General features: G+C 40.0%; 1 protein-coding gene across 1 annotated transcript; it reads right to left on the bottom strand.

Annotated features, from left to right (window-relative positions):
- Positions 1-512: 512 nt before the first annotated feature.
- Positions 513-10,562, bottom strand: LOC115243918 (ice nucleation protein-like). The gene is made up of 10 exons (XM_029821224.1): positions 9,930-10,562; positions 7,473-7,616; positions 7,068-7,213; positions 6,702-6,874; positions 6,332-6,602; positions 6,095-6,217; positions 5,733-5,903; positions 5,490-5,650; positions 5,147-5,397; positions 513-4,948 (listed from the first exon to the last, which is right to left on the bottom strand). Exons 1-10 carry the CDS (start codon positions 9,988-9,990, stop codon positions 741-743), a joined length of 5,709 nt encoding a protein of 1,902 aa, XP_029677084.1. The 5' UTR covers positions 9,991-10,562; the 3' UTR covers positions 513-740.
- Positions 10,563-14,241: the final 3,679 nt, after the last annotated feature.

Genomic DNA, 14,241 nt, shown 5'->3' with positions numbered 1-14,241 from the left:
TATACATAATAAAAATTTTATAAAAAGCGCTACTTTTTTAGATTAATTAAAGAGTAAATTTTATTTGCGTTTTCAAAAGATTTTATATTTCTAGCGCCTTGATAATTTTGTACACTGATAACGCTATTATTTTTTCATTATTATTGTATTAACGAGTATTTTAAACGATTTAGTCAATATTTACATGTAAATTTGGAATATAGAAATATAAATAATACGTACACTACTCGACGGTTTTTCGCGATTTACAATTAGATCGACGGGGCACGGACTACTTTCACTTTGACAACGCTTTCCCGCAGCCTGCATCTCGATCGCCTTGGATTTAGCCCTTCCCTTACGTTTCAACCTTTTCATGAGCCCATTCTCTAAGATGCTACGAGTTTCATTTCAACGAGATATACCATCGGTGCTATTCAATGCAAACGTTTAGGGGAAATCTAGGTGTCAAGATGGATTCAGTCAACGGCGCTATCAATCGATCCAAGAACCGAGAGATCGATTCGTGCGTGAAAGTAAGTCGTTTTATATTTAATAATATATCTCTGCACTCGCAATATCTTATTGTTTGTGTAATGGTCGAATCAATCTTTCAAATTGGATTAACACGAACGATTTGAGAAATGATTTTAACGTTTTTACACAATTAAACTTTCGCCTCTATTTGTTATATGTACAAAAGAGAAAGATACCGTGAAGACATAAAGAAGACGACAAGATATAAACGCCTAATGACGAATTTATACTAATAGATTGTCGGCTTGGCAAGCTGGACCCTTACTCGGCCAATTGCACGCGCTCGCTCTCGAATCGAACGTCAAGTGGATCGGACAATTGAAGATGTGAAGCGTGAATTTCTTCTTCCACTGATCCCAATGGCAGGCGTAGAATTTATTGCAAAGACTAGGATGTCTGAAGAGACCCGGCCTGGCGCAATCGGTGGCGCCGTCGATTATTTGATCAGGATCTTCCTCTACATCGCGAGCGATCGAGTTCGGCGATGGACCGACATCATCCTTCAATTTCCTGCCGGTTCGAAAACCTAAAAGGTGGACCCCGAAAGGTGCATCACCTGCGGATGATTCTGTATGAAAACCTACCGCCGGACCGAAATTGCTCGTCCTGACCGTCGTCGAAGGCACGGGTAAGTAAGAGGACGACGGCGGGTGGTCCCTCGTCGTTTCGTGCGGGCTAATTTTATAGGGTTGCGCCGGATAATCGCCGTAATCGGTGCTGTCTTCTTCGGAGGAACCGTTGTTCTCGAGATCGACGTAGATCTCGGATTCGTCGTAGTTGCCGAGATCCACCTTGCCCTTGGAAGAGGCGATCAGTTTCCTCACCGGGCCGCGAAGAGTGGCGAAGGGATCGGATTTGCATGTACACTCCGCTCCGAGCTTGCCTAGAAGAAGCGGATGTAGATCGCTCCACTTCACGATGACCTTGCCCTTGTCTTCGGGGGACTTCGTGGTAACTTCGTACGAGGATGTCGTCGAACCGGACGGCGTCGTGATGGCGACGGTACTGCCGGTCACGGAGAATCTTGACTTTTCGGAGGAGAGTTTACTGATGGTCGAACCGAATCCTAAGCTCGCGGTGGTATCGTATACGTTTGGCATATACCTCACGCTGCCTCTATCGTAGTTTGTAATTAATTTGTCGATCTTTTCTCTCGAAATACCTAGATTTGTCGGAGAGCCGTTGCTAGAAGTTGTTCCTGCGGAAGATGCCGTCGAAAATCCTTGACCGTTGTAATATATGTTGGAAGGTCTGAAGGTAGTAGGCGACGTGATCGAAGAAGGACCTTCATACGTAAACGATGAAGGTTTTTTGTACGTTACCCCGACGAGATCTGGACGCACAGTTACCGCAGGTATATCGTATCTTGTAGTAGACGTGATTACACCGGGCTTAGTCGACTTTGCTGGAAGATATACGGAAATTAAAGAAGAATCATGATCCTTCTTGCCGCTGAAATCAGTCTGTTGGAAAGATGCTCCTAAACCGATGCCAGATGTTGATACTGATGCAGTCTGCGAATTACCGGTCTGTTGGATTAACCTGTCATCGGTTAAGACAGGGATATTTGGAGGGACAGTTACCGTCTTGTAACCGGTAACAGGTCTGACAGTTGACACAGCTACTGGAATCTTAGCCGCTTCAAAGAAAGTCGTTTTATAAATTTCTGGACGTTCGGTAGTGTAAACTACAGACGAGATCGTCGGTGTTGATAAGCGACGATCGGGCGCGGTTGGTATCTTAGATCCGAACGCTACACCAGTGCTGCCCAACGATCCGTCATATACATTAATCGAGAACGGCTTGGACGACGTAATTGGTAAATTATTCTCAATCGGTGAAATTGTCGATGAGACGAACGTTACGCCGTTTGTTCCGAGCTGAATGCTTGGCTTAGGATACGAGTAGCTGGAAGGAGTCGACTGTACAATGACACGACTTGGCGGAGTTGTCGAAGAATAGCCAGGTGGAGTCAAGGTAACAGACAAGTCAGCGGCGTTGCTACTAGACGATGTCTTCGTATATCCGGCCACGTTCCCCTCGAATGCTTTCTCACTGATATTTTCTGGATTCCAGGCAGGCCGGCGTTCGCTTGTGCTTACTGAGTAGCTACCACCACCTCCGAGAACGGCGGTGGTTATACCTGTTCTGGTTAAGCCAGTTTTCGTGAATCCACTCGGTGTGAAGACGGCCGCTGTAGGCAATGAATATCCTGGCGCGGCTGTAGTCGAACCTTGTAAAGTAGAACCAAAAATAACACCGCCGGTACCTTCTATTCTACCTCCAGATACAATAGAGTCGGGAAGAGTGGCGCTGGTCGGTCTATAATCCGGCACGTCGCTTTCCGAGTATTTGCCGGTATCGTAAGCGGTGTTGATCGCACCGATGCCGCATCCGACATCAGTTTGGTAGTCCTGAGGATGCGTTGGCCGTCCAAGAACCGTCGAAGAGCTGCTCAAACATCCTCTTGTTGCGGCACCGCTGACACCATGATAAGTTGTTCCTGCTTGCGACACGTACGATTTACCGGTTGAACTGTCGATGCTTCCTGATTGAACGGAACTTCCTATAGATACTCCAGGAGCGGTATGTCCAGAAATAACAATACCCGGGATAATGTCACTTTTCAAAATAACGCTGGACGTCGAAGGACCGGAAATTGCAGGAGTTTGCGAGCCGTATATTAAAGTTCCTGGACTAGCTGATCCGACGTCTACAGTTTTCAACCCATCTCTAATCACGTATCCCGGTTCTGCTTTTTCGGAAGCGATATATCCAGGTTGTACTCCTCCTGTTAAAACAGCGCCTTGATTAATGGCAGGAGACGATATCGCACCAGGAACGTTTCCATGAGTGAAGACAGTCCCCGAAATAGAATCATCGGTATGAATACTTCCTTGTACGCCGCTTCCAGTCACGATCGTACCAGTAGCACCTTTTTGAACATCGTAGCCGGTGGAAATTTCATTGCCGAATATACTAATATTTAAATGAGGTCTTGTTAAACCGGGTTTTCCGTAACCTCTTATTATGCCTGGCGTTCCGGTATGGTCTCTCGTTCCGGCTTCTGTTGTTCCAGGCAAGGGATAGATCGGTTCTCCATGTACTAGAAATACAGGAACTGTATATCCTTCCTCGTTGTTGTATCCTACTCCTGCCGAGGAAGCGCCTGCCACTCCAGAAGATGGTACACTACCGACACTACCGACACTACCGCTTACAAAGTGTCCACTGTCAGCAATCGTAACATCAGTATGCCCGGAGACGGATTTCGAGGCGTCGCTACCGAAACCAGTTGCCGAGACTCGACCTGAACTCGTCGAACCTTGCAAAATCCCGCTCGTAGCTTTGGAATATCCTGCACCGATCGATCCTTGATATATCTGTGTAGTTGATTCGCCGGTAGCTCCAGGATAAGACAATCCAATTCCAAATGATGAGCCGGTTTTATCGAATGACGGCTGACGTTCAGTAGCTCCTGAATAAATACCGGTAGAAGCCGAGTGACCATCCGCATTAAACGCACCGAAGCCTGTCTGTAGATTCGTCGAGCCGACAAATTTAGAACCGGCGGAATCCACGCGTCCAATATCGACAGATGATCCTGGCAATTCTGTGGACGCGAAATAGCCCGGTGTTTTCGGATAAGTCGCTGTACCTACTATCGGATTAATACTCGCATCAACGCCTCCTGTATACCCGCCCGCTACAGAGTAGCTTGATCCAGGCCTGCCCGAATAAGTTACATCTCCTCCTGTCAAACGACTTCCACCAGCGGTTCCGGAATATCCCCCCGCGGTAGATCCGGAAAAACCTGTAGTAATCCCTCCCGATGGCCCAGTATATCCACCAGAATATCCGCTACCGGCTCTGTGTCCGGTGGATACAGTATATCCGATATTGCTAGTTTTACCACTCGACGCAGAATATCCTGCGCTACTTTCCTCCGCAGAAGATATCGAACCGACGTGTATACCGGACGGTCCGGTATACGTCGGGATAGAGGATACCGTGCCTCCGTACCCGCTTGGTTTCGAATAATCGATAGCGATTGGACCCGCAGACGATCCTGCGTATCCAGAAGCCGTATCAACACCGGAAGTATGTTTACCGAGGTATCCCGCGGTGGATCCTGTAAAGTAATTTGCTCCATGGACACCAGTGCCGGTCGATTCAGAATAGCCTACGTTAGAGTGACCGGCCGTGACGGAGTATTCCGGTAAACCACCGGTAATGTAACCACCTCCCGCAGCGCCTCCCGTAGAACTTCCCGCTACGGTGTATCCTCCGTAATTATATTCCGTCCTGGTATAAGCCGATCCAGATTCCGAGCAAGCCGGAACCAGCCAGGGCCACTCGCATACTAATCTCTTCTCGTCAAACACCAAGCCATACGGACAGCGAAACTCGAACGCCATTAACTCCGATTCGCCTATCGATATATAAGAAGTTGTATGTAATAATATTTATTTAAACAAAAATTTTTCCTAATTATATTAACGATATTATCAACGAAACTATAATAATTCTACAAAATGTGAGATATATAATATTTTCTTCAATTACACAATTTGAAAAAATATACACGATAAATAATAACAATAATAGTAATGTGAGAATTTTAGCGTACCCAAGTCCATGCAAGCGAAGAACCAACGACAATTTTGCGGATCTGCATAGTAGCCGGGTTGAGAGCACTCGAATCTCTTCGGGGCAACGGGAGCGATCTCGCTGCTTCCGGGACACGGCGAGCCCTGGGGCAAGGAACCCGGCCAGACGCAGACCTCGGTGCGCTCGTCGAACGACAGACCAGCCGGACAATCGAATTCAAAGACGGAATAGTCATCTATCTGTTGATTGAATTTCACGCAGCGATAGAATCTGCGAAACGATGAAACGATAAGATTATTTATATCCTTCTAGTGTTTAAATTTGATTTCAGATAGAGATCGCCTTATTAGCTATTTTATCACCTGTTGCAACTCTTAGGATGAACAAAGTAGCCTTGTCTTCGACAGACAAACTCGGTTTGCGTGTTCTCGCGCACGGCTTTGATATGTCCCTCCGTATCCACTACGCGAACGACGCGGAAGCTGGACGTTTTTGCTCGATTGGGATACGAGAATTGAGTTTGCTGAAATTTAATTGCAATGACTTACAATCTTGGAAAAATAGAATAAACCGAATGAAATATAGAAATGAATTTTTTTATGTACATGAAGCTCGTCTTCCAGCGCGTTCAGCACGGCTTGCCTCGTTTTTCTTTTAAATTCTGTGAAGGAACGATATATTTCTTCCGTGAGTGGCATCTCGCACTCGGTTTTTATATCGTTTTCTATATTTCGCACCGCCAATCCCGCCAAATCCCGTAGCAACGCGTATTTCCCCTGAAATCAGGCATCCTGTCGTACAAACTGATCGGTTGTTACAAAGCATCGTTTTATTCAATTTATAATAATATCGATATTATGACTGATTTTTATTGAAATATTCTTATTTTTTTAAAATTTTTCTTTTATATTAGATTGTAATATTTTTTGAGCAAGCGAGATTTTTTTGGGCAGATCTGCGTACGAACCTTTATTCCAACCGAGATCTTATCCTCGAAGGCGATCCACGTTTTGTTTTGAAATGCATACGGTGCCGTGAGATCTTCATCTCGTTCCACGGTCCATTCCCCGTCATTTATGGCTTCGCAAAGCTAAGATGAGGAACGAGTTAGTTCGAGGGTAGACAATGCAATCACAGAACAGATTCGTTTTTTTTCTTAACTGCAGAAAAAAATACAACTAAAATGGAAGGATGTCGTATGCACCTGTTTACGATCGATCGGTGTGGGCTCTTTTTCCGTAGTTTGCGACCTAGGAGCGTTTTCAGTCTCGTGCTTCAAAGCGAATCTGTATGCACTGGCCGGCAAAGTCGTCATAATCTTCTCCTTGGGTGCACCTAATCCGCTTATCAAGTCCACCAAGCTGTCTGTGTTTAGCATGTCGAAGAGCCCTATCAGACGCGAGGGATGAAAGGTGACGAAGGCTTCATCCTCGTCTGTCATGTAGTCCGTCGAAAGGGTAAATAGATCGATATATCTAAGAAAAAAAAAGGAAATAAAAATCGACGATTAAAAAATATTTTGTTAAAAATACTTTGTCGAACGAATAATCATACATCGACGAGAGAGTTCTTACTTTGCGAGTTCTTTCATATCAAACTGCTTGGCCAGATCCTCCGGTTTACTAGGCAAAGCCAGGAAGATCCTCCTGTCGTAAGATTTTCGTATCATTTCATCTCTCAGACTTTTGACGAAATTATAAAGACGCTCTTTGGAACCCGCTGTCACATTCATTTCCACGCCATCCACCTTGAAAAACGGAAGATTCTTTATTAATTCGTGTATTAATATACATTGTGTATCGTGATTCAATATTTATGTTTTTACATTTCAATTTATTCCAGATACTGCTCGATTATTAAAACATTCAATATCTACTCAATAAAGTAAAAAATATCGCTTTGAAAAAAAAAAAAATGATAATAAGGGAAATGTACTGTACCTCTTTTATAACGGCGATAATCCGAGCGACAGCTTCCTGCCGAACCATGGCGGAATTTCTGAGCATCATCGCGGGGTCGTATATAGAAATTACAAATTGAAGAGACGGATGCATCTCTTTCAAGGACTTTCGCAAATCGACGACGCCTAAAATACCATCGGTCATTTATTTTAGAATAAAAATTCAACTTATAAAAAATCGCAGTAATCAATTATATCTATCTCATTTAAATTTCTTTTAAATTTCTTTATTTTCTTTATTTTAAATTTCTTCAAAAATTAAACCCATCACTTTCATCATAATTGGTGTTAATATGTTTATCTACCTTTTCAACTGCGACTCGTAATAAAATATTAAAATTGATATACCGTGTGTGTATTATCTTTCGGGATATACTGAACTTACGGGAAACCGAGAGATTCCGCACGTCGTGATGTTGATGCACCAGAGTGGTGCAGCTGCATATGGAATCGGCTAGCTGTTGCGCATCCAAGGCGGATGTGTAGCAGAGAATTTCTCTGACCGGCGACATTCTCCTCTTCGGGCATTCTACGACAGATCAAAACGCGCACGTTTGAAGATAAGAAGTATTACCTAACAGAGATATACGGGAGTTTCAACTGTTGACATCATCGACCACCGGTCACCGGTGCGTTAAGCTACGATTGTTGCTATATCAGTCGTTTGCATGGTCACGCGAGCCCGCTCCCCGCAAAAGAAAGAAGCCGGAGGATGATCCGCGAGAGATTAAACATCCGCGGATTATGCGAGACTGATTAATAATCAACGGGTCCCGGATACATTGAGGTAATAACCGTGTGCAATTATCGCACGATTGATTGAGCGTTAAACGTCGCATTGCATGACGCTCGCGTATACTTCTCAGTGCATATATAAACACTCCTTTACAAATGTCACTTACGCGCCACGTGCGTATTCGTGGAGCTCGATTCTAATCGTACGAATAAAAATGAGATAAAATTTTGAACATGTAAAGGTAGAAACAAAATGATTCGTTTTAACGGTATATTATATAACATTTCGTATGAAACAATGCTTTACTGTTTAAAGCACTCATCTTGATAAGCAAAAGCGAAATGCACTCGGGTCATTTTATTCAATTATAAAATAGACCGATATTAATAGTGGAAAAAACAAAATGTGTCTTGATCATCGCGTCATGTGGATCTTAGAAAAACGTCAAAACCTTACGCGAGAATGCACACGATCGATGATATAAATGGTATCATCCTTGCTCCAGTCTTACGTGTCGTAATTCAACCTTAAAGGACGGCTGTGTATCCGATACGCGTGGTAACGCAATCGGCAGAAGATCGCTTTTCGCATCGGTCGCGCCGATGCGTCCTATTTAACTCTGTGTGTTGTGTCATGTGCCATTCAGTTTTTACTTTATCTGAGAATTATTACGGAATATAATGCATAATCTATATTAATGCATATATATTTTTTTGAAACCATTTAATGACATTACATGAAAAAAGAGACGTTCTGCCTTTTGAAGCTTTTTATTTGCAAAAAGTCTTTTAAAGTCTATATTAATGCCCATATATCTTTTTAAATCTATTTAATGACATTACATGAAAAAAGAGACGTTCTGCCTTTTGAAGCTTTTTATTTGCAAAAAGTCCTTTATTTCCACCTAAAATTTATGTAACTTCATGTAAATTCATATAAATATCATATAAAAATTATTTATATCCAGACATTTATGTGTATAATTATGTCTTACTTATTATCGTAACAATAATGTCTTAACCTTAATAAATGTCTGAACGTAAATAATTTTTATTTGCTACTAAAAATAAAAGGCCATCTCACAAATAAATCAATGCCATCGATGAATAACAATAAAATTTTCTTTTTATAATTTATGTAATTTCAAAAACGGATTTTAATAAATAATCTTCTAATCTATAATAAAATCGTTAATATATATATATGAACAAATTATGTAAAAAATGAATTGTTAAATTTACAAATTTTCTCTTGATATAAGCAATAAGCAAACATATAAAATATACTGTTTGATTTTATCTTCAAAATTAATTATTTAATTCTCTTATTTACATGAAAAAAGAGACGTTCTGCCTTTTGAAGCTTTTTATTTGCAAAAAGTCTTTTAAAGTCTATATTAATGCCCATATATCTTTTTAAATCTATTTAATGACATTACATGAAAAAAGAGACGTTCTGCCTTTTGAAGCTTTTTATTTTATTTATTTGCAAAAAGTCCTTTATTTCCACCTAAAATTTATGTAACTTCATGTAAATTCATATAAATATCATATAAAAATTATTTATATCCAGACATTTATGTGTATAATTATGTCTTACTTATTATCGTAACAATAATGTCTTAACCTTAATAAATGTCTGAACGTAAATAATTTTTATTTGCTACTAAAAATAAAAGGCCATCTCACAAATAAATCAATGCCATCGATGAATAACAATAAAATTTTCTTTTTATAATTTATGTAATTTCAAAAACGGATTTTAATAAATAATCTTCTAATCTATAATAAAATCGTTAATATATATATATGAACAAATTATGTAAAAAATGAATTGTTAAATTTACAAATTTTCTCTTGATATAAGCAATAAGCAAACATATAAAATATACTGTTTGATTTTATCTTCAAAATTAATTATTTAATTCTCTTATTATTCTTAATTTTTCTGTATTAAGCCGTGATTCTACTCTATTTTTCTTTTCTTTTTTCTTTTTTCTGTGTATACTCTTATATATACTAAAGGAAAAATTTTTCCCTGTTTATTACAATAAAACAATATATCAAAATATATCAAGATTTTTATGTCTTGAAAAATTACACTTACTCGTCGTAGTTCCAAGCGCTATGAGCGCGAACGATACTAAAAGAACCTCGCGACCCCACATTTTCTTCAAGATCTCCGGATCGAAAACACCGAAATCGCGATGGATCACAGTCGGACAGACGCACAGGGGATCACCCTTGAACCATTAAACGTCGCATCGAGATATCCCGTACAAATCGACAAGGCTCTTCTCTCTCTTTCTCGCTCTTTTCTTCTCACTCCCTTCCTCTCTTTCTCTTCTTTATCAAACGGAGGATCCTTCGAGTTCAAGCGCGCGTTTTGCACTGAAGTTTCGGAGGACGAGTGCTCTCTTACAAGTAAACCTCGCCGGTCTCGGCCGGATGGTAGCGAGGACCAAAGATCGAAAGGGAAGGCACCGAGAGAACGAGCCGAGGAGAGGCGAAAAAAGGGGGAGAGAGACCGGAGGCCATCGGGATATCGATGCGGGATCGCGGGTGGGGTTCTGTCCCAGTTCGGGGGACACTTTCCGCGTTACGCAGTTTGATGCACGAGACAAGGTAACGCACGGTTTCTCCTTCTTCGCCGAGCCCTTCTACGTCGGATAAAAAATTCGACAGCCACGAGAGTCAGCCGCTCTCGCCGATATTCGCCGGTAAAAGCGAATTTCTATCGAAGCGTGCCTTAACTGGGATATTTCGAATCTCGATAAGCCTCGATAAGTCTCGAGAGATCTCGGGGGATCGCTCCTGAGAGATTATTAGAAACGCGCGCCGCGATTGTTTGGATCAAACTACCACCACGAATATCTCCTTCTATCCTTGCGATGGAACGCGAGAGAGTCATCTCTGTGCAACGATCGGTATCCATTTGCTATATATATGCTAATCAATGATGAATCTCTCTTAAATCTGGACGATTACGTCATTGAATCTCTCGTACATTCTCGTATGGAGCAGTCGATGTTCGATAAGCTTTTATCGTCATATACCTTTCTCTAATCTTTTTAAAGGAAAGACAGCTTGTCAATGAAATCTAACTGTAGTCTTTGCTGTGGTTCTCGTTGGATTTCTCTGGTATTAGCGTAAAAAATTTCATCTAATAAAATCGTTTTTCCAGAACCCCCTTTATATATCGCCGTAGAATCTACTATATCACTGTTGATCCCCAGCGAAATCGATATCCGTCTTTGTCATTGCCATCTGATCGTGAGAAACTTACGACAAAGGCGATTGAGTGCCGGTTGATTCTGAAATTGTACGATCAGAGGCCTACAAAGTTGGTGAACGAGCATTAAATCGAAAGGACAACCGCCGGATGAATCAACAATAAGTTTTATTCAACGATACAAGTTACAGTTGTTTCTGCGCATTGCATTATTTTTGCGAGAGATTACTTTCTTTATTTTACGATAAGTTACTTTAAAATTCAAAGACAACGACGCACTGCCTGATACGGCGCGAATATTCTACTTTAATGCTATCGTTGTTATATGAATTATTGATCATATTTTTCTTACTGTTATTTCCGCATTAACTCACTTAGCGTAATTTACAACGGTTAAAGAAGGTTTATATAATCGGAAAAGCATCTATCTGCACGACTGTTTTATCCACAGTTTATTTATTCGTCACGAGTCATCAAGTAAAATAATTATTCTCGCTAAAGATCTATTTTTGACCATAACATCGTGATATCGAAAAAGATTTTTAGCTATGAACTTGATAATATACTATATTATAATTACTCTTGTTCTTTTGTTAGAGAGAGAAAGAGAGAGAGATTGCAATTTTCTATTTAAAGTAAAAATATTTTTTTTAATTTTTAATATAAAATTAAATGGCTTTGCAATCATTTCTTCGCAATCGTAATTCTGTTTGATAGTTTGGTAACACATTACAAATTAATTTATAATATCTGTCATTTGTAGAGTGCAAGGAAGTGAATTAAGGGACTATAAAACAACCATAAACGAGTATATAAATTTGTTGAATTTTATCAGGCTGTGATCTGATGCGAGAGGCATGGTCCACGCATTCTGTGCTGCGTGGATCGAGATGAGGGAAAGGAATCTCTTGGAAAATTACGACGTTTGTAAAAATGGCAACGGTCACTTGAAAAGGAGACACTTGTTCTAGTAGCAGGTCTTTTTACAAAGCGCGAATTGCTCACTGACAGCTACAGAACGATTCCAGATATATCCTTCATTGTCCACGTTAGATCTGCAATGTGCTTGCAGTATACTTGAAAGTCCGCACGAGGTATTTACTTATAATAAAGAATTTAAAGTTTTGTGCAAAATGAATAGCTTTTTGATTTTCCGATGAAATCTCTCTCGATAAAAAATGTAGTTGCAAAGAGAAATCTTGATTAAATAATCTGTCATTCTTTGGAGATATTTTAGTTTCCTTTCATCAATTTTCAGATATCTACCTAGTCCGAAGGATCAATTTAGAACAATTGAATCGCATACAGCATCGTGAGAAAACCTCGTAACCTCGAAAATGATGTAAATACGCCCGAACCTTCACGTCCAACAGTAGAAGCCAAAATTCTCTGGGAAAAAAAAAATTAAATGTAGGATACGCGCAAGGCCAGGATTCAAATAAAACCGTAATTAAAAGAGCATCAAGCACCAGAGACAGATGTTTACTGTCAAATCGCGGAGGAGGTTCCTCGAGAACACGAACATATCTAATTGACAGAAAAAAAAAATTGATGCGTGTAAAAGCTAGACAAAAATTTACTTTTTATTATTTATTATTAATATATTTTTTTATTATTTAATTACAATTATATTAAATATTTTTGCATATTTTTGAAGGCGAATTCTCGCTCTCGCGCGCGCACGACATTTAAGTTATAAATAAATAATAATTATCTCTGGGAGAGGACAGAAACGACCGCGGAGGCGTATTTTATGGTGGCAATACATCTTTGCCTTCTTTTACGTAAACGGCTACACGGTGCTTCGGCGAGGCCCGCGGGTGTAAAGCCACGGGTGTGGTTCTTTTACCGCGACAAGTGACCGATCTATCGAGAGATTGATCGATTTGCAAGCATCGATGGCAGACACTACGCGACTCCTTCATCGGAAACAACTTGTTGCGAAAAAGCGATTTGTAACAACAGCTATCGTACATTTTTTCTTCATTTCCAGTGTATTGTACATTTATTGGATTTTTATATATATGTATACGGTAGCTTGAATTCTTTTTACGCAACACAAAAGGAGAGGACGTATAAAATTTCAAGTTTTCCTAAACACGGACTGCGTTATATCTATTTGCATTGTCTGAAGGAGCAACACGACAAGGGATAGTGGAAAAAAATTCCTATCTTTTCGCAAGTAAAACCTTCCAGTGTTCTCCGAAAGGATAAATAAGGTCATACCGGAGATGTATCCCACGCAACGTTACACGCGCGTTAATAAACTCGCAGCACAGTTGTTACGAAGCTTCGCTAATTAGCGGCGTCACGTGTTTTGTAATGAGAAGTAAAATAGCGCTTATGTTTTACAGGAAGCCCATAGATTCCTCGGCAAATTTCTTCGACCTTGACTTGTACCGCATGAAGAAACTTATTAAGGAGATTTTTTATCCGGAAAAAATACCGATCGTTGTTATGACTGATTCTTTTCTAAAATAATTGCCCATGACAATTTTATGAATTTGATCGGCCTTGGAACGAATATACCGTTACGCTCAAATGATTTTCCACTTTCTCAGATAAATTATCATATCTCTGAAAAAAGTATGCGTTAGCCTTCACGGGTGTACCACTCGTCTCCTGATTCTGTCAAGGATATCCCAATTTTTCAAAAATTTAAGAAACGAGGAAAAATGAGAAAGTTTGATAAAAGAGAGAAATATAAAGAAAGTTTCTTCATATTTACACACATATATATATATATACACACACATTTAAGCGATATAATAACATTGACGGGTAGCATTTCGATTTACATACCACATAGAGATACCGCGTGTTCTTTTTTCATTCTCTCGTTATAGTGAGAGATCCAGTGGCGAGAAAAATAATCAAGACAAATTTAATATAGAGTGTATATACCTTTGTTTGTGCAGTGAAGGTCATCTGATGGCGTAAAAGTAGTAGAACATAACCGCAAGGTGTTCATGCAAAAGAAATACTTGTATAGTAATCCACATTAAATTCGCACGGAAAGAACGCAGCACTACTTGTAAAAATTTAAGAAATAGGCAATAGGAGTATTTAGATTAACAATCATGCATTTGAACTCTCTAGCAATTACAATACAAAAATAAAATAAAAAAAGGTGTGAAATAAAATTGCAAGCAAAAAAACATTAATTATAAACAAAATATTTTATATT

The sequence above is a fragment of the Formica exsecta genome, unplaced genomic scaffold (genome assembly GCF_003651465.1).
Source record: "Formica exsecta isolate Colony F162 unplaced genomic scaffold, ASM365146v1 scaffold120, whole genome shotgun sequence".
Lineage (NCBI taxonomy): Eukaryota > Metazoa > Arthropoda > Insecta > Hymenoptera > Formicidae > Formica > Formica exsecta.
The sequence above is the reverse complement of the archived record's forward strand: the minus strand, read 5'-3'. Positions and strand labels throughout refer to the sequence as shown.